General features: G+C 47.6%; 1 protein-coding gene across 2 annotated transcripts in view; it reads right to left on the bottom strand.

Moving 5' to 3' along the window:
• Positions 1 to 18484, bottom strand: part of ENG (endoglin) — a 51052-nt gene extending 32568 nt beyond the window's left edge. For both annotated transcript variants that reach the window (XM_077283891.1, XM_077283892.1), the window contains exons 1-2: positions 18055 to 18484; positions 9745 to 9899 (exon numbers count right to left, since the gene is read on the bottom strand). In XM_077283891.1, the coding sequence (XP_077140006.1) occupies positions 9745 to 9899; positions 18055 to 18109 (210 nt within the window). In that variant the 5' untranslated portion in view covers positions 18110 to 18484. The remainder of the gene's footprint in view (positions 1 to 9744; positions 9900 to 18054) is intronic.
• Positions 18485 to 20502: the final 2018 nt, after the last annotated feature.

Raw genomic sequence — 20502 nt, 5'->3', positions numbered from 1 at the left:
AGTGTCCATCTTACAAATCATATGTCCCTCATCCTGGTATCTATATAACCCCCATCCTTGTGCTGGCACATGCCCCCCTGGTCACTATATGCCCCCCTGTACTGCTGGCAGACACATGCCCCCCCTGGGTCACTATATGACCCCCTGTGCTGGCAGGCACATGCCCCCCCGGTCACAATATGCCCCCTTGTGCTGGCAGGGACATGCCCTCCTGTGCTGCTGGCAGGCACATGCCCCTCCAGTCACAATATGCCCCCTGTGCTGCTGACAGGTACAACCCCCCGGTCACTATATGCCCCCCAGTGCTGCTGGCAGGTACAGGCCCCCCGGTCACTATATGCCCCCTGTGCTGCTGGCAGACACGTGCCCCCCCTTTGCTGCTGGCAGATGCATGCCCCCTGTGCTGCTGGCAGACACATGCCCCCCTGTGCTGCTGGCAGACACATGCCCTCCTGTGCTGCTGGCAGACACATGCCCCCCTGTGCTGCTGGCAGACACATGCCCCCCCCTGTGCTGCTGGCAGGCACATGCCACCCCCCCTGCTGCTGGCAGACACATGCTTCCCCCCCTCTGCTGCTGGCAGGCACATGCCACCCCCCCTGCTGCTGGCAGACACATGCTTCCCCCCCTCTGCTGCTGGAAGGCACATGCCACCCCCTGCTGCTGGCATGCACATGCCCCCCCTGTGCTGCTGGCAAGCGCATGCCCCCCCTGTGCTGCTGGCAGGCACATGCCCCCCCTGTACTGCTGGCAGACACATGCCCCCCCTTGTGCTGCTGGCAGACACATGCCCCCCGGTGCTGCTGGCAGACACATGCCCCCCCTGTGCTGCTGGCAGGCACATGCCACCCCCCTGCTGCTGGCAGACACATGCTTCCCCCCCTCTGCTGCTGGCAGGCACATGCCACCCCCCTGCTGCTGGCAGACACATGCTTCCCCCCCTCTGCTGCTGGCAGGCACATGCCACCCCCCTGCTGCTGGCAGACACATGCTTCCCTCCCCTCTGCTGCTGGCAGGCACATGCCACCCCCTGCTGCTGGCAGACACATGCCCCCCTGTGCTGCTGGCAGGCACATGCCCCCCCTGTACTGCTGGCAGACACATGCCTCCCCCGTGTTGCTGGCAGGCACATGCCTCCCCCTGTGCTGCTGGCAGGCATATGCCCCCTGTGCTGCTGGCAGGCACATGCTCCCCCCCTGTGCTGCTGGCAGGCACATGCCCCCCTGTACTGCTGGCAGACACATGCCTCCCCCTGTGCTGCTGGCAGGCACATGCCTCCCCCTGTGCTGCTGGCAGGCACATGCCCCTGTGCTGCTGGCAGGCACATGATAAAATAACAAACACTTAACTCACTTTTCCCTGATGGCTCCGTGCTCACAGCTCCTCAGTTGCGCTTCCTGTTTCCCAGGCATCGGATCATGTGACCTGGGCACAGTGATGTCATCACTGTGCTGTGCCGATCACATTATCGGATGTCAGCACAGACACAGGAAGCAACCGAGGAGCTGTGCGCAAGGAGCCATCAGGGAAAGGTGAGTTAAGTGTTTGTTATTTTATCATGTACCTGCCAGCAGCATGGGGGGAGCATATGCCTGCCAGCAGCACAGGGAGGGGGAAGCATGTGCCTGCCAGCAGCACAGGGGGGCATATAAGAGTGACCGGGGGCCATATCCATGATGGGAGTGGGGGGATGCAGCGCCCCCACCACCGCAGGGCCGAGGGGGTACCCGGTACCGGGCCTCTGAGCCTCTGCTCTGGGGTTGTCACGGTGGCTAGGCCCCGGTCCGTGACCCTGCCGAGGGGCGCACAGTATCGAGATGATAAATGGATGTTAGATGTGGATGGTGATGCGGTGGTGGTAGTGGTGCAGTGTAGTGCCGGTCGCAGGTAAATAACGAGGACACCAGGTTGCAGTCTCTTTACCTCTTTTCTGAAGATCTCTGGGTCCTCAGTCCGGAATACGGTTAACCAGGCTGCGCAAGTCCGGCCGGTCCAATGGCACCTCCAGAGTTCTCTTTGCAGGTGGAAATCTGTGCCTTCCTGCTAGCGCTATGTGTTGCGGTCCTTCCCTGCTGTGCTTACGGAAAGTCCCCACAACTGTTGTGTCTGTTTCTTAAGTTCCCTCACAACTCGATTAGATGATGTTCTGCTAATCCTCCGTCCCTCCCTGATGTTACGGTTAGGACGGCACCCGTTTGACGGGTAGGCTCGGAGCTCTTCCGGGACCCTAGAGTCGCCCCTCTCCACAAGTTGCCCCCCAAGACTGCATAGGTGATTTAGGTGAGACAGCCCGCCTGAGACTGACTGTCCTGCCGTAGGTTTGAAGTATTGCCTGAAGCTGTATATAGAAATACTTCCTCGGCGTTCCGGCCACCGGTGGTTTGCGCCTCAGTAGGATGTTGCCTCGGTCTTACAGCACGGCTCCTACTGGTATTCTCCTTGTTGCTTTGATCTCGTTTCTCACTCAGCACAATCTATCTCGCTTCTGATCCTTCCTTGGGCACCGCCGCTATACTGAGCAGGCACGGTCCCGTTACGTTCTTTCCTGTAGCCAGGCCTCTGTCAGGATCCCACCCCTGACAGGGACCCTACCGAATCTTCTCCCACAACACCCTCTGCCACAAGGTGTTGCCTGGTTCCAACCCAGTCAGCTTTCTCTCTAACTTCCTGCCTGACCCCCAGTTTTACCAGTATGTGAGGAGTGGCCTAATGAATAGAACCCTTAGCTCCCCCTGGAGGCCCGGCTGTGAAATGTATTGGTGTCTGTGATACCTGGTCAGATGAACTCCTTCAGTGCCATCAGACGTACCATGGCTCCCCTTAGTGGCGGAGCCACAGTACTGCAACGACCAGGACTCTGGGGTGCTGCACTCCCCCCGGTTAAATCCAGTACTCCTGGACTGGGAAGAAAACAACAATACAGGTTAGCAAAAAGACATACAATTTTGTTGAGTGCAATAACAATAAGCATATTTGAACAGAGCTTCCCTTTATGGGAGGTGAGGACACTTGAACGTTACAAACATAGTTTAACCATTATAAATTACAGGCTATAAACAACTCCTGTTACCCAACCGGGTATTCTACTTAGTGCAAAATTGTTGAACAATAATTTAACATTGCCTTTAAGGATGTACACTCTAAATCCACTAAAGACCTTCTTATAACACATTATAAGGCTTAAGCAACTGTGCTACATTCTCCTACTTTACGTCTGCAGGACCGCCTGTCCTAACTGCTCCAGGCCTGCTGCCTCTCCTTTCTTTACAGGACCGCCCCTTTCAGCCTGGGCCTACTGCCTTTTCAACTACTATACACAGTATAGAACATAATATTACTTTCAGTTTAAGAGCACTGAGCCATCTCTATATGGCTCTAAGGAGGATTCGCCACTAACCCCTACGGGTTCACTTCCTGTCCTCATTCTTCTTTCAACATATTATAAAACATTAAACTTCCATCATTACTTTTCTTACTGACAAATATGCAGGACGCTAGGTCTACCCCTACGGGTCTGCTGCATCTTTCTTCTAGCTTTATCTCAGGACACATTATTAAACACTTCTTTCTTCCAACACGTTAGTTACATACAACTTGTACATATCAGCAGCATCATTTACTTTCTCTTTTAAGACATCATTATTACTTTACTGTTTTAAGGCAGTATTACTCGTAGGTACACAGGTGAACATCCCCTTTAAGAGGGGACCAAGTCTTTATGAGGTAGCGTATCTTCTCAGGCTACCAGTCCATACTCAACAAAGGCTCCGGTGCGGTATCTTCGCAAAGAGTCCTTCTTTAAGTAAAACCAGTAGGAAGCACCTTTAAGAAGGTGCAAACTATTTACAAAAAGTTTGTATCATGCACTGTTCATGATTGCGGCAGTTCTGGATAACTTGTGCAAACGTAGAAAATAAACAAAAAAAATAAGAAACAATAGGGATCCCGGGTCAACAAAGGGATCCCTTTAAGAGTTAACCCTGGACGGGTTTAGTAGCAAAACAGTAGAACAGTAACTATTTACATGTCATGAAGTAGTAATATCTTACTCATTTTTCGGTAGCCCCCACTGAGGCTTCACCTGGCAGGTGGCCCTCTGCGGCCCAGGCAGGTCGGACTCCAAGTTCACTCCCGCGGCCAGGTGCACCCCGTGGGTTCGGGTCTTCTGCACGACCAGGTCGTGCGCTGCAATGAGGGTCTGTGTGGGTTGATGGATAATGCTGGCTGCAGCGGCGGCAGCAGCGGCTTCAGCGGCGAGCTCCTCCCCCTCGGTTCGGGATACCGCCAGAATGGCGGTGCAGCGCTGCATATCCCGGGCCCACCAGCTGCTCTCCTTTAGGTGCCGGCGATATGTGACCACATCCCCCGGCTTCAGGAAGGACTTGGCGCCGTCTCCGCACAGGCAGGGCTCCACTTCGTCCCGGGTAATGCGGACTCTCAGGGCTGTCCCGATCTCCTGCACGAAGCCCTTTCCTGTCTGGGGCAGGTAAAAAATCACGACACCCCACTTCGGCAGGGAGCCCTCTAGCAGCTCACCTCGCGCCTCCCGCTCCACTTCTCGCTGGAACTCCGCGTTCAGGTGGTTCCGATATTCCCCCCAGGGGAAGGGCCCGAGGTCATGCCCCCCCGGTGCATTGGTGCCAGACGGCGGGGACATCGGGGCACCACTGGCCGCAGCAGTGGCCGGGTCGTGTGCAGAGGTGAGGTGGCCTCCCTGGGGGTCGCGGCATTGGGTACCTTCACTCACGGTAGCTCCTCCGGTGCCGCTCTCCTCTCCTGCGGAAGGCATACGAACCAGGGACCATTCAGGCACGGGATGCCCCATCGGCAGCTCCCAAGGATCCAAATCTTCCAGCGGGGGCATATCGGAATAATCTGCTGGTGACGGGGGGTCGATGCGGGGCCATTCTTTTCTGCAGGCCTTCCCTGGTCTCCAGTTCCACCTCATCTGAGTCATAGTTTCGTTTCTTCGGTTTCCGCCCAGCATAGAAAATCAGGAGGTGGGTCTCGACTGCTGACGGACACGTCCTCAGGACACAGCAATATTTAGACTGGGCGGTCATTGTCTTTCGCGCTTCCCAGCTTGTCTACGCCTATTCCACGCCCCTCTTCTTCTCCTGCGCTCTCCTCAGCGCTGTAATGGCGGCGGATTTTGGCGGTAAATGGCGCGGCACAGCCTTTGCAATAAAGTACAGTCCAAGCACATTAAATCACAGTTCCAAGGCACACATGACCTGATTCTTCAGGCTTAAGTAGATCCTGTTCGTGATGCCAAGTTTTGCAGCGCCCCCACCGCCGCAGGGCCGAGGGGGTACCCGGTACCGGGCCTCTGAGCCTCTGCTCTGGGGTTGTCACGGTGGCTAGGCCCCGGTCCGTGACCCTGCCGAGGGGCGCACAGTATCGAGATGATAAATGGATGTTAGATGTGGATGGTGATGCGGTGGTGGTAGTGGTGCAGTGTAGTGCCGGTCGCAGGTAAATAACGAGGACACCAGGTTGCAGTCTCTTTACCTCTTTACTGAAGATCTCTGGGTCCTCAGTCCGGAATACAGTTAACCAGGCTGCGCAAGTCCGGCCGGTCCAATGGCACCTCCAGAGTTCTCTTTGCAGGTGGAAATCTGTGCCTTCCTGCTAGCGCTATGTGTTGTGGTCCTTCCCTGCTGTGCTTACGGAAAGTCCCCACAACTGTTGTGTCTGTTTCTTAAGTTCCCTCACAACTCGATTAGATGATGTTCTGCTAATCCTCCGTCCCTCCCTGATGTTACGGTTAGGACGGCACCCATTTGACGGGTAGGCTCGGAGCTCTTCCGGGACCCTAGAGTCGCCCCTCTCCACAAGTTGCCCCCCAAGACTGCATAGGTGATTTAGGTGAGACAGCCCGCCTGAGACTGACTGTCCTGCCGTAGGTTTGAAGTATTGCCTGAAGCTGTATATAGAAATACTTCCTCGGCGTTCCGACCACCGGTGGTTTGCGCCTCAGTAGGATGTTGCCTCGGTCTTACAGCATGACTCCTACTGGTATTCTCCTTGTTGCTTTGATCTCGTTTCTCACTCAGCACAATCTATCTCGCTTCTGATCCTTCCTTGGGCACCGCCGCTATACTGAGCAGGCACGGTCCCGTTACGTTCTTTCCTGTAGCCAGACCTCTGTCAGGATCCCACCCCTGACAGGGACCCTACCGAATCTTCTCCCACAACACCCTCTGCCACAAGGTGTTGCCTGGTTCCAACCCAGTCAGCTTTCTCTCTAACTTCCTGCCTGACCCCCAGTTTTACCAGTATGTGAGGAGTGGCCTAATGAATAGAACCCTTAGCTCCCCCTGGAGGCCCGGCTGTGAAATGTATTGGTGTCTGTGATACCTGGTCAGATGAACTCCTTCAGTGCCATCAGACGTACCATGGCTCCCCTTAGTGGCGGAGCCACAGTACTGCAACGACCAGGACTCTGGGGCGCTGCAGGGAGATGCAGGCACATGTAATATTCGCTGCTCCCCTGTGAATCAACTCGGCACAGGTTCACTACCGAGGTGATGGACAGCAGGTGCAGTGAATATTACATGAGGCTAATGAGCGGGAGCACAGAACCTGTACTGCTGGCAGACACATTCCCCCCCTTGTGCTGCTGGCAGACACATGCCCCCCGGTGCTACTGGCAGACACATGCCCCCCTGTGCTGCTGGCAGACACATGCCCCCTGTGCTGCTGGCAGGCACATGCCACCCCCCTGCTGCTGGCAGACACATGCTTCCCCCCTCTGCTGCTGGCAGGCACATGCCACCCCCCTGCTGCTGGCAGACACATGCTTCCCCCCTCTGCTGCTGACAGGCACATGCCACCCCCCTGCTGCTGGCAGACACATGCTTCCCTCCCCTCTGCTGCTGGCAGGCACATGCCACCCCCTGCTGCTGGCAGACACATGCCCCCCCCTGTGCTGCTGGCAGGCACATCCCCCCCTGTACTGCTGGCAGACACATGCCTCCCCCCGTGTTGCTGGCAGGCACATGCCTCCCCCTGTGCTGCTGGCAGGCATATGCCCCCTGTGCTGCTGGCAGGCACATGCTCCCCCCCTGTGCTGCTGGCAGGCACATGCCCCCCCCTGTACTGCTGGCAGACACATGCCTCATCCTGTGCTGCTGGCAGGCACATGCCTCCCCCTGTGCTGCTGGCAGGCACATGCCCCCTGTGCTGCTGGCAGGCACATGATAAAATAACAAACACTTAACTCACTTTTCCCTGATGGCTCCGTACTCACAGCTCCTCAGTTGCACTTCCTGTTTCCCAGGCATCGGATCATGTGACCTGGGCACAGTGATGTCATCACTGTGCTGTGCCGATCACATTATCGGATGTCAGCACAGACACAGGAAGCAACCGAGGAGCTGTGAGCAGGGAGCCATCAGGGAAAGGTGAGTTAAGTGTTTGTTATTTTATCATGTGCCTGCCAGCAGCATGGGGGGAGCATGTGCCTGCCAGCAGCACAGGGAGGAGGAAGCTTGTGCCTGCCAGCAGCACAGGGGGGCATATAAGAGTGACCGGGGGCCATATCCATGATGGGAGTGGGGGGGGGATGAAGGCACATGTAATATTCGCTGCCCCCCTGTGAATCAACTCGGCACAGGTTCAGCACCGAGGTGATGGACAGCAGGTGCAGTGAATATTACATGAGGCTAATGAGCGGGAGCACAGAACCTCCTGCTGTCTCAGCAGCCCACAGCCATCCCACCCCTGCCCCTTGACACCACTCCAGAGCCGCCCCCCTCCTCTACAGCACAGCACAGCACACAGATTCGGACTATAAGACGCACCCCCCACTTTCCCCCAAAATTTTGGGGAACAAAAGTGCATCTTATAGTCCGAAAAATACGGTACGTGTATTGAAGGGAAGCAATGGTCACCATAGAATCATAGAATGTTAGAGTTGGAAGGGACCTTCAGGGTCATTGTGTCCAACCCCCTGCTCAATTCAGTGCATTATTCACTAAACCATCTCAGACAGATGTCTGTCCAGCCTCTGTTTGAAGACTTCCATTCAAGGAGAACTCACCACCTCTCATGGCAGCCTGTTCCACTAATTGATCACCCTCACTGTCAAAAAGTTGTTTTCTAATATCTAATCTGTATCTTTCAGTTTAGTTCCATTGTTTCTCATGTTTCTATGCGCAAATTAGAATAAGAATGACCCCTCTACACTGTGACATCGCTTTATATATTTGCAAACATCTATTAAGTCTCCTATTAGCCTTCTTTTTTTGCAAGCTAAACATTCCCAGATCATTTAACCTTTCCTCATAGGACATACTTTGTAGTTCGTTCACCATCCTGGTAGCTCTTCTCTGAACTTGCTCCTGATTTTCAATGTTTTTTTTAAATGTGGTGCCCAGAACTGGACACAGTATTCCAGAGCGGCCTGACCAAGGAGAAGTAGAGGGGGATAATTACTTCACGTTATCTAGACTCTATGCTTCTCTTAATACATCCTAGAACTGTGTTTGCATCCTTTTGCTGCTGTATCACACTGTTGACTCATGTGCAGTCTGTGAACTATTAGTTTACCCAAGTCTTTTTCACAGGTGATGTTGCTTAGTTCTATTCCTCCCATTCTGTAGTTTACCCACATGTAGACTTTTGAGATCAGAAAGTGATATGGACCTGAAAATGGTAATAATAAAAACTAAAGCTCAAACCTCAAAAATAAAGCCCTAAACAATGCTATCAACCAGAAAAAAAATTATGCTATCAGTTAGGGTTTGTGCACACATTGTAGATTTGTCGCTTTACTTCTGCGCAGATTTGTCACAAAACCTCAAGGACTTAATGATGCCAGCAAAGTGAATGAGAATCTTGGGGTATGTCCACACGTTGCTGAAAGGTGTGCAGATTTTTCCGCATTGATTTTGGTAAATCCGCAGGAAATCTGCACTGCAGATTTACTGCGGAATTACCGCGGATTTACCGCGGTTTTTGTGCGGATTCCACCTGCGGATTCCTATTGATGAGCAGGTGTAAACCACTGCGGAATCCGCACAAAGAATTGACATGCTGCGAAATAAACAATGCTACGTTTCCACGCGTTTTTTTCCGCAGCATGTGTACTGCGGATTTTGTTTTCCATAGGTTTACATGGTACTGTAAACTCATGGAAAACTGCTGCGAATCCGCAGCGGCCAATCCACTTTGGATCTGCAGCAAAATCCGCAACGTGTGCACATACCCTTGAAGTCTCACGCACATGTTGCTTATTTTTGACTTGCAGATTTGGTGCACATTTAAATCTGCATGATGTCAATTCTGTCCGCTTTTACTGCAGATTTCAGCCATACTAATGAGTGGGGAAAAATCTGCACCAAAAACACAATTAAAAAATGCATCAAAAACATGCCTATTTTAAACAGCATTTTCCTGCCAAGAAATGCAGAAATAATGCAGAGATTTCTGCAGCAAATACTTATCTTGTTCACATACCCATAGGAGCTGAGAAAAAAAAAAATCAATAGTGAGGAGTTGGACCACAGGGACCTCAAGTATAAATCTGGAGCTGACCCTGCTAAGAAGGTTACAAGTTGAAAGACCTGAGATACTGGAGATTTCAATGGGAAAGTCAAACTAATTTTGGCGTTTCTCCACTGATTACACTGATAGAGTGTATGGAACGAAAGATTTGTAATTCTGATATAAGCTACAAATTTTTTATATGTAACATTGAGATTTCGTTAGTTATGAACACGCAGAAGTGATAATACTCACCGAATCTTTGTTTGAAAAAAGAACATTTAGCACGTAAACTTCTTGACTTGAAAACTTGCCAATACAACCCTTTTTAGTGAGGGAATGTTTGGCCACAGCTTCAGACACAATACCGCTGGTATCATCATTTTGGAAGCCACTGGAAGGTATTGGAACTGGAATAAAAAGTTTCTATTAAAAACTGCACCACAAGAATATCATATTCTAAGACAAAAATTTGCACACTAGAAATTTAACACACATCTATATATCCCACAACAGTTGATACAATTCAGATATTACTAGCACTTATCAAACATTTTGGATCACTGGACTATTACAGGGAAGTTTCCTTACTATCTTGCTATGTAAATTCACTACATATCTATTAGGTTTTCTGGACTACAAGATACCAAGGTAAATAAATTAGAAGCAGGTCTTAGCGCTGCTTTAAGGTACCGTTACACTAAACGACTTACCAACGATCACAACCAGCGATGCGATCGTTGGTAAGTCGTTGTGTGGTCGCTGGGGAGCTGTCACACAGACAGCTCTCTCCAGCGACCAACGATCAGGGGAACGCCTTCGGCATCGTTGAAAATGTCTTCAACGATGCCGAAGTCCCCCTGCAGCACCCGGGTAAGGTTACTAAGTGCAGGGCCGCGCATAGTAACCCGATATTTACCCTGGTTACCATTGTAAAAGTAAAAAAAAAACACTACATACTCACCTTCTGATGTCTGTCACGTCCCCCGCCGGCGTCCACAGGGTTACGCGCTGCTGCTCAGAGCTTCCTGTACTGACTGAATGTGTCAGACACATTCAGTGCAGGGAAGCCGCCGGCGGGGGACGTGACAGTAAGGACTTTAGTGAGATTTCATGCCAGTGGTTTGGAACCATGAACTTTGTTTGAGGATTTGTACATTTTGGAATCCTTTTCAAAATATGGAAACCGTAAATGAAAGCTAAAGGGTAGTGATCTGACACCCAGTTTGCAAACTAATGAGATTCTCATACTAAACTCCATCAACACCTATCATCTGGATTCTCCATTTGGATAGTAAGTATACAAATGGCATGAACTACAAAAACAATCTTTTATATTTACTAAGATCGATATTCAGTGCCCATGTTCCTTATAAAAATTGTTTGAACTATATCATAGAAATAAATTCATTTCATCATACCCTGCATTCCAAAACAAACTTATATTTGTTTTAGGCTGGCAGTTTAGCATATCCTATCATGTACTAGTTCAACTTCACACATCTTGTCATGGTTGTCTCAATTAATTCCCAACTACTGTCACATTTGTGGGTTGAATTTCGTGTGTGTATATAAGCATTGCTATACCGTTATCACTATGTATACTATGACTAAGGACACTGACGTGCCAGAAACGCGTCAGCTTTTGTTTTTAAATTTTATTTTTTTCTCTTTAAAATTTTGGATTTTATTACCTGGATGGCTGTGCTAAACTTCACTCTCCCCTCCTGCCTTACATTGCCGTAATCACTGGCTGGAAGAGCACCATCCAGGATTAAATTAACCAGGACTTTGCATTGTATGGCGTGGTAAGCTGTTTTTTTTTTTACTTTACTAACACCTATCATACTTTCTTTTGGGATATCTAAATCACATATTACGGTATAATTACTTCCGGAGCTTCTATTTATCATTGCTTTATATTCTTTAGTAGGAGTGCATTATAGTAGTGAGGGCATGATGATATTGTTTCTATTTCTGCTGGCATAGGGAGTCTTATAGATCAGGTAATGCTTCCTGGGAATATGGTATGCAATTTAGCTATCATCCAAAAGGAAGGAAGCTGGCTGTCTAATGTCACAGTTTTGGCAATACCTTCACTGGACCTCTTTAACAAGCCACATGACTTAGGATATTTAGCCAAACCTTTTGTAATTCTTGCTTCTTGCAGGCTTAGTCATCATCTCCACAAAAAGAAACAGTTTCACGTAAACCACCATCAAATGTCAGCCAACGAGTACCCTACTCTGGATTTATTAGGAGCAAGAACCCGAAACAGCTGTCTGTGGATATGTGTCTTTTTCTATAAGAAGAACCTCTACTTTGGCCAAGTTTTGTTAACGGGTCAGACACTGAATCATAGGGGGCACTACGGAGCCAGCCTTTTACCGTCTGCTAATTTATAGACTAGTGATGACAGTGGCAGTGAGCCGGCTAGTTTTCCTTCTGTTTCTATGAACAGTCACTGACTGACAGACAAGTCCTACTATGTCACTCAACAGCAGGTGGGGCAATGTTAGGGAGCTGGAGTTCCCCTGTGTGTCACCACGTGTTCTTCAGTCAGACGCATGGTAAAAATAGCATCCTGCCCTTTGGATGTGTGGGCAACTTCCTCCTAGCAGGGGTGAGGATGGACACACGGAAGCTGCACACTGGATTAATAGGAGCTTTAATTAATGACTGGGGCTTCCATCCAAACCCTGGTGCGGGTCACAGACCAGAGTAGTCACTATTGTGCGCCGCTTCCTGCCAGCACAAAAAACAACTCTTATCTGGATGCACCAGACTGGCTCCTTACACAACCTCCCGGCTTGCTGCTGCTTGGTATACTAAGACTTCAGGCCACATCCTACACTGACTCAGCACGCCGTGTGCCCATTCTAGCAAACCATGTACAAATAATGTCTTACTAAATCTTACTTTTACCACTTCCCTAGAATAATTGTCAGTATCAAAGTGAAGGGTGAAGCTTGATGGCTCTTCCCCAAAGGCTTGGTGACATGGCCAGTCTCCTGCAGTGCTGTGCCCTGCGTCACCAACAGTCCAGCTGGCACCACATTATGTCATTATCAGATAAAGCCACACAGGCGGGTGCCTGGACAGAGGCGCTCGGTAGATCAGATAGGGAGGAAAATGCAACAACGGAAGTTCTCTGGAAAAAAAAATAAATGTATTCCCTACTCCCCCATCATGACGCGTCTTAGAGTCTGCCTAAAGCCAAGAACCAATCAGCAAAACAACTCCAAGAATGGAGATCTCAATTGGGTTCAATTGGAGGTATCGTAGCACAACTTGGCAAGGGGCTAATATCGGAAAACACAGGACTTACATCGAAAAGAAAATGGAATTTTCCTCTTAATAATTACACTTATTTCAAAAGGACTTAGTAATGTTTCCTCTTGTGGAGAGCTTTAAGCTGGAGGCTATCTGCATGCTTAATTTCCCAAGGGAGGATTGCATGGCCTATAGGTCTCTCTATGCCTATCTGGAGAAACTTCACCCCTTAGGCTATGTGCAAACATTGAGTAAAAATACAGAGCAAAATATGCATTTTTACATGTGTTTTTTCAAACCAGCTGTACCCTCTCCTAGTGTATCCTCACCCATCCCCTGTAGACTGTGAGCCCTCATGGGCAGAGTCCTCTCTCCTTCTATACCTGTTAGTGCCTTGTTTTTGCTCATGTTTATTGTACTTGTCTATATTTGCTCCCTTTTCACATGTAAAGCGCCATGGAATAAATGGTGCTATAAAATTGTATAATAATAATAAATAATTTGAATCGGTGAAAAACACTGAAAAAATTAACATGCTACATGGTTTGGAAAAACGCTTTATATGGTTCAAATCTGCAAGGAAAAAAAACAGCGTGCGCATGAAATTTCAGAAGTCTCCTTCACTCTTTTGGTACTGTAAAATGCAGTGTTTTTTACTCTTGAAAAGTGGGGAAAAAAGCGGCAAACATGCAGCGTGTGAACAAACCCCTAGGGTATGTCCCCAAAAAGTTTTTTGTCATTAGATATGAGGAGTTTGTGAAGCTTTTTTTTTATACCTGAAGAGGTTTTGGAAAATGTCAGGTGGAAGCCACATGTGGTTGGGGAATAATTGGGTCAATTTCATTTTGGAGGATTGTCGTCCACTTAGATTTTGGCTACCTGACTGCAGCCTAAAACAATACAGATGATAGGGTCAGCATTATCCTATTGTTGTTCAGTAGGAAAACGGATTCCCAGTGGTGGCCCCATCTCGCCTGTCTCAGAGTCAGGACATTTTATGACATCCGGTGTCTCCCGCTCAATAAACAGCAGATGGCATTTTGTTCCTAGGCCAACAGTGGAGAATTTCTGACAATAGGAATATATGAGGGAATTGCTCTTTATGAAATACTCTAACGTGATTGGTTCCACACATTAACAGGCTAGAGGTTAAATGTGAGAATATTGTAAATCTTGCAATGATTTGTCTAGGGATGTAGGCGAAAATTCTGCATTATTTCACAATAGCCTGGAGTTCAAAATGATGTAAAGGTTTTAGCAAGCACTTGTGAAACTCAGGAACTCTGAGCTGAACCCTGAATGTCTGCTCTGGAGCTGAGAGCGTAAACTCCCAATCCTCAGAGCTGAGCCAGAAACAGGATGGAAGAGCACTTCAACCCCGAGTAAATGTTAACAGGATGGAGCCAGGCAGACGGACCGACACGGCGCTTGAGACAAGTTTCTTGGGGAATTAAACTCCGCTTTTCTGCCTGTCGCTAGCCTGTTATAGGACGCAGGACACAAAGGAACATATAGACCTGCTAATGTCTATGTTATACTGTATTATTACATCTATACATTGTGTTGTCTTATATAACAGTATACAGATGTGCCCTTCCTTATCTTTTTTGGCCTCAAATATCTCAGGATAAGCTTAGTGCCGGATTCACACATTCGTGTGTCGCGATGTGAGTATCATGGACTGGCCATAAGTTTCCCAAACTGAACTTGACAGCTTCAGGTCCTTTGTGTGAATCACAAATAGACACACGGCTGTGTGAATGAAGCTTAAGAAAAATGTCACCCACTGGAAAAGTTTTTGCTATATGTGTCTGCATTAAAATGAGAAAATTAATATCTTAAGAAACTTGAGTCCTAAATTAAATTTGAGAAAGGTAATGGTGGGCAAATGCACATAGCCTGTCCCTGACTTTAAGGTCATGGGTTCCAAAAAATGCAAAATCTGTATCAGGGCCTCACATCTGCCATGTGCCGTTTGTATTAGGGTTGTCCTCTTAAATGGTAAAATGGTTTTGGGTACCCTTAGAAACCAGGGCTGCTTATGCATCTGCTATTGCTGTGGTGTGCAGAACAGTCATCAACAAGGCACAAAATGTGACTTTCCCTTGTGCTTGGTTCCAGTGAGGTGACTGAGGCCGACCTTCCTTCCTCACATCTGCTGGAGAGCTCAGAGGACATACATTGACATGATTGGATTAATTACAGCTGAATTAAAGCTGGTGTTGGCTCCACCATGTCGCTCCCTCCTCCATATCCTCACATCACTGTTATTCATCAGTCACACAGCCACAGGAGACAGCAGCTTGTGAAATGATGTCAGATTCACCTCAGATGGAACCAGTTTGACCTTGAAGGTGCTCCCTTTCCTCCAGAAGATTCTTCTGTCATCAAAACTCATTTACTATCCAAGACTTTGAGGTTTCTTCCAAAACTCACTGCACTTTTGTCCATTGGCTCCTAGCAATTAGCGAGCATGCTCAGATAAGGTGTTGAGTATTTTCAGCGTGCTCGAAAAAAATGTTCGAGTCACCACCGCTGCAAGGCTGTTCGACAACTGCAACACATGCATGGATTACCTGATTGTTAGGCAAAATGGCTCCATTTGGTATTGCAGTCATTTGAATGAAGCTGAGCTGCAATACAACACAAAATCTGTAGACAAGAGTTGTGCTCTTTTTGGAAGAATGAAACTATGATTTTTTTTATCTATATGAGTGTTTACAGTAAAAATCATTTATATTAGTAAGACAGTAATTGTAAAACTGAGATTGCATGATTGCAATTTGCATAGCTTAAGACCACTATACATATTACATTTCAACGGAACCAGCTGTCTTACATGTATGGGGGCGACCTGACATGTGATGGATGATGCTGTGGAAAGAAGGATCAGACATGTTAATTTTCAATCCCCAATCATATTGTTCTGGGAAGATAAGCCGCTGCCAAATCAAGAGAGATATCTGGCAGAAGCTTACTTCCCTCTCCAAGCGAGCATACATGTTGCATGGGGGGATCTAACGAAACAACTGTTGGATAAATAAGCGTTAGACCAATATTTATTGTAGAATAAGGTACAGCTTTAATTAAAGGGGTTGTCCTATCTTGGACATTTATGGCATATCCAAAGGATAAGTCATAAATAAATGATTTCATGTTTGGATCTGAATCTATCTTGAGAATGGGGCCACAACTTGCATTGCACATGAATGAATGAAGGGAGAGGTGGTCACTTCTATGGGAGTTCTAAAAATGGGAGTAGTTAGATGGTCCTGTGTGAGTCTGCATAGTTTAGAAAGCACTGGGGGAACCTGAAAAGTTAGGAGGTACTTTCAGAACGTGCAAACTTAGGAATCACTGGGGGAGGTTTTTTTACACCAGCTCTAACAACTTTTTGATAAGTGGTTGAGCTTAATGGGAAGGGGTGGTGCCAACTACAGCTGACTAAATCTTTATAATTTACACCAGAAATGTATGACAGAAATGTATAACACTCCCTTTTCTTATGCGCGTGCACGGCGGCAGACAGATGTCACAAAACTTAATACATCTGGCTCATTTTACTCCAGGATAATGTATAGCATACACAACACCAGTTATGATGGAGCCACGGATTAGCTTTCAGATAGCTGAACACAGGATATAATCTGACATGTTGAAAACCGACCCCTGAGTTCTGGTCTTGGTAACACTGGTAGGACGGAAGGAAGTCTGGAATAGGCACTACTAGCTATTTATAGGAGTTACTAAAGAAAAACTGGAAAAAAATCACATACAGTATAATGTTATACAATGTTTTCATGTCAACAGGAAATAGGAGCCCTTTCTAGACAAACTGTTTATTATTTGTGGTCACTGCAAAATGTGACAATAAAATCTACACCATGGATAATACATGACGACCACACATGACTACTGCCGTGTATAAGGACGGTACCACTTACAGAACAGGATCACACTGAATATTGTGGGTGGATAATTATACCCTCTTAAAATCAGGTGTGACACCAATGTGATACGTAGTTGACTTTACAGAGTGAATATGATGGGTTTTCTCATATAGAAGATTATGCTGGATCAGTGGCATAGTCTACAATAGTTTAGGGCAGTGGTCTTCAACCTGTGGCTAAACTACCACTTCCAGCATGTCCTGACAGCCATCGGCTGGAGCTGTAGTTTTGCATAAACTGGACAGTCACAGGTTATAGCCCACTACTCTATGGTCCCCCCAACCTAATTTTCACAAAATCACATTGCCTTCTTTGCGATAGATTTGACTATATGATATCTTCAAATACTGGTAAATGTAAGATGAAGTTGAAGTCACAAACTTCAGAAATGTCAGTGAACTTTGTTTCCTCATTTTAAATATTTTGTTCCTGTTTTGCTTTTAACAGTCTATAAAAAATTCCTCCCAAACTAACAAACATCTGTTTGCGTGCATAGCATGGTCCTCCTGGGTATGTCTTCTACGTGATAGTAACCATGTTTTCCAAAATTCTGGGACCGTTTAACTCAAGATTAAAAAGCATATTACTAACAAGATATTGTGAGCTACAGTTCCCAAGGGGGGCTGAGACAAGTACAAATTGAATCCATATTATGAGATACAAGTAGTACTGGGGGTCTTTAATGGAGATCCAAAAATTAACTATTTCAGTGCATCATTCTCACCAGTTAAATGAGAAGCCAGCGTCCAATGCTCAAAAGGTTGTTTTTTTTATTTTTAGCTGCAATCTTAAGGTTGAAGTATTAATACCCGCACAAGTAGTTCAAAATCACCTGAACAACAATCACTTCTATTTCATTGACTCAAGTCCACCCAAATTTTTAGCCATAATATTCCCACAAAGATCAACCCAACCGTGGTAGAAGATGCTTAAAGTTGAGTTGACTTTGAGAAGATGAATAGAGATGGGATGAATACGGGCACAAGATGTTGAGTAGATTTTAAGCTCTTTGGCTCAGCAGCTGTATAAACGTGCCATATAATTAAGGTTCGTGGCTACATATGAGTAAGTCTAGACTGAAGTGTAGTTGAAAATTAGGTTATTGACCCCACTGAGTGGAGTCGGCAAAGTGAATGCATTCTGTAATATGTCACCTCTAGGGGTATAACTTTGGAGCACCTTGGGTGCCAGGGTAGGCGCTAACAGCCTCTTTGCTTTCGCCAAGGTATTTAGATGTAGGGTTAGGCAGTGACATGAGCCTTCCCCAGGTGAAGGAAAGCTTAGCTAGGGCTCTGGTAACCACTATCCATAATAATAGGCATCATTCTTGCTATAGACTTACTTGAATGTCCCATTCGGAGACCAAGAACAAGAAGAATCATCTGAAGAATCTTCATCTTTCTCAGACGTCTCCTTTTCTGCTTCGAGGAAGTCCTTTCTTAGCCTGTGTCCAGGAGCGTTGGCTCAGACAAAGCTCTGATCAAGCGCCAAAGTGAGATCACAGCACGACGGGCTGACACGGAGCTGGGATCAGTCAGACGGTGACAGAAATCCAGATTTCGTCCCTCTTGAGAAGACCGACTGTTTATAAGCAGAAGAAGAGAGACATAAAGATAGAAAGGGGAAGTTTATGAAGTCAGAGGATATGTAGGAGATGATTAGTGGACAGCAGTCCAGATTGCTCTGCTCTGCTCTGACAATCGGCACTATCTGATGAGCTCTGTCCAGGAAACAAGCTAGGACTGGGGAGGTCTTATGTAGCTGGATATCACCGAGGAGGAAATGCCTTTTACACAAGTAAAGAAATTCTCCAAGGAGCCCGAATACCAGAAAAACAGACCCCCCTCCTCCTAACACACGTCCAGAAGGCGTGGTGTACGTTACTTAAGGCTAGGCCCCCCCATTGAGGATGGACTTGATGTTTGTGTCACTGCTTTTGAAGTGTCGCTCAGTTATTCATATGGACTGACATGACAATGGGACTTTTACAATAGGTCCAGATGTATCAAGTGATAGGTAACAGAAAAAAATGCTATAAAAGACACAATATGAACACGTATAGTCTGGTCACAAATAGCCGGTCCGGAATGCGAATGATGTTATCATTATCTGATTAATGTTATATTTGCCTGGAATTTGTCGTTGTTTTGGCTCGGTGGGTAGCAGGTTACCTCCCTGCTGGTCCAATGGGTACAAACAGCGTCGGACTGGAGCACTTTGAGCCCACCAGAGAAAATCATTCTTGGGACACACTATTTAGCTACATAGAAATAAATACAAGACCACGAAATTGTGTGGTAAGACTCGCTAATATCAGAGTATAATATAAGGTAGTACACATCTTAATTATGTAGCAGGGGTTGGGGTAGCCCCCTCATAGAATATAAAGTAGCTCCCTCATAGAATATAAAGTAGACCCCCCTCATAGAATATAATGTAGCCTCCCTCATGGAATATAATGCAGCCCCCCCTCATGGAATATAATGCAGCCCCCCTCATAGAATATAATGTAGCTCCCTCATAGAATATAATGTAGCCCCCTCATAGAATATAATGCAGCCCCCCTCATAGAATATAATGCAGCCCCCCTCATGGTATAATGCAACCTCCCACAAAATGTAATGCAACCCCCTCATAAGGTATAACGCAGCCCCCCCATAGAATATAATGTAGTCCCCTCATAGGATATAATGCAGCCGTCCTCATATAGTATAATGCAGCCCCCCACTGAATATAATGTAGCCCCCTCAGAGTATAATGCAACCCCCTCATAAGGCATAATGCAGCCCCCATAGAATATACTGTAGCTCCCTCCCCTCATATAGTATAATGTAGGCCCCCCAGAATATAATATAATGTAGCCCCCTGAGATAGGGTATAATGCAGCCCCCCACCTCCATCATTGCTCTCCCCCTCAACCCCCATCATTGTCCTCATCACCACCTCCATCATTGCCTTCTCACCCACCACCCCTATCATTGCCCTTTCCACCACCTCCATCATTGCTTTCTTCCCCACTACCCGATCATTGTCCATTCCACCACCTCCATCATTGCCTCCTCCCCCACCACCACCATTATTGTCCTTTCCACCACAATCATTGTCCTTTCCACCACAGCCATCATTGCCTTCTCCCCCACGACCCCATAATTGACCTTTTCACCACCTCTATCATTGGTTTCTCACCACCACTCCCATCATTGCCCTCTCCATCTCCTCCATCATTTCCTCCCCCCACCACCATCATTGTCCTTTCCACTACAACCATCATTGCCTTCTCCCCATCACCCCATCATTGCCCATTCCACCACCTCCATCATTGCCTCCTCCCCACCACTCCATCCCACCACCAACATTGTCTTCTCCCCACCACCCCTTCACTGCTCTCTCCATCACCCACATCATTGTCCTCTCCAATACACACACACAGCACCACTCTCACACACACAGCACCACACACACATCACCGCACCACTCTCACACACACACATACACACACAGCACCACTCCGCACGCACACAGACAGACACAGCACCTCTCACCTCTCCGCACGTTTCCCGCAGCAGCAGCACATCCTGGCAGCAACTTCGTCGCCGGCAGCTTTCTCGGTTGTAGCTACAATGTATGGGCTCCTTCCAGGTTCTGACCACAGCCCATACATTCTAGCTGTCTCCCGGAAATGACATCATACTTGGAAGCAGCCCTTACATTCTAGCGTCTACCCTGCAGGCAGTGTTAGCCTCAGCCTGCAGCTAACACTGGCCGCTATTAAAGTAAAATGAATATTCAC

This window comes from Ranitomeya variabilis, chromosome 2 (assembly GCF_051348905.1).
Source record: "Ranitomeya variabilis isolate aRanVar5 chromosome 2, aRanVar5.hap1, whole genome shotgun sequence".
Taxonomy (NCBI): domain Eukaryota; kingdom Metazoa; phylum Chordata; class Amphibia; order Anura; family Dendrobatidae; genus Ranitomeya; species Ranitomeya variabilis.
Note: the sequence above shows the minus strand (reverse complement) of the source record. Positions and strands in the feature narration are given on the sequence as shown.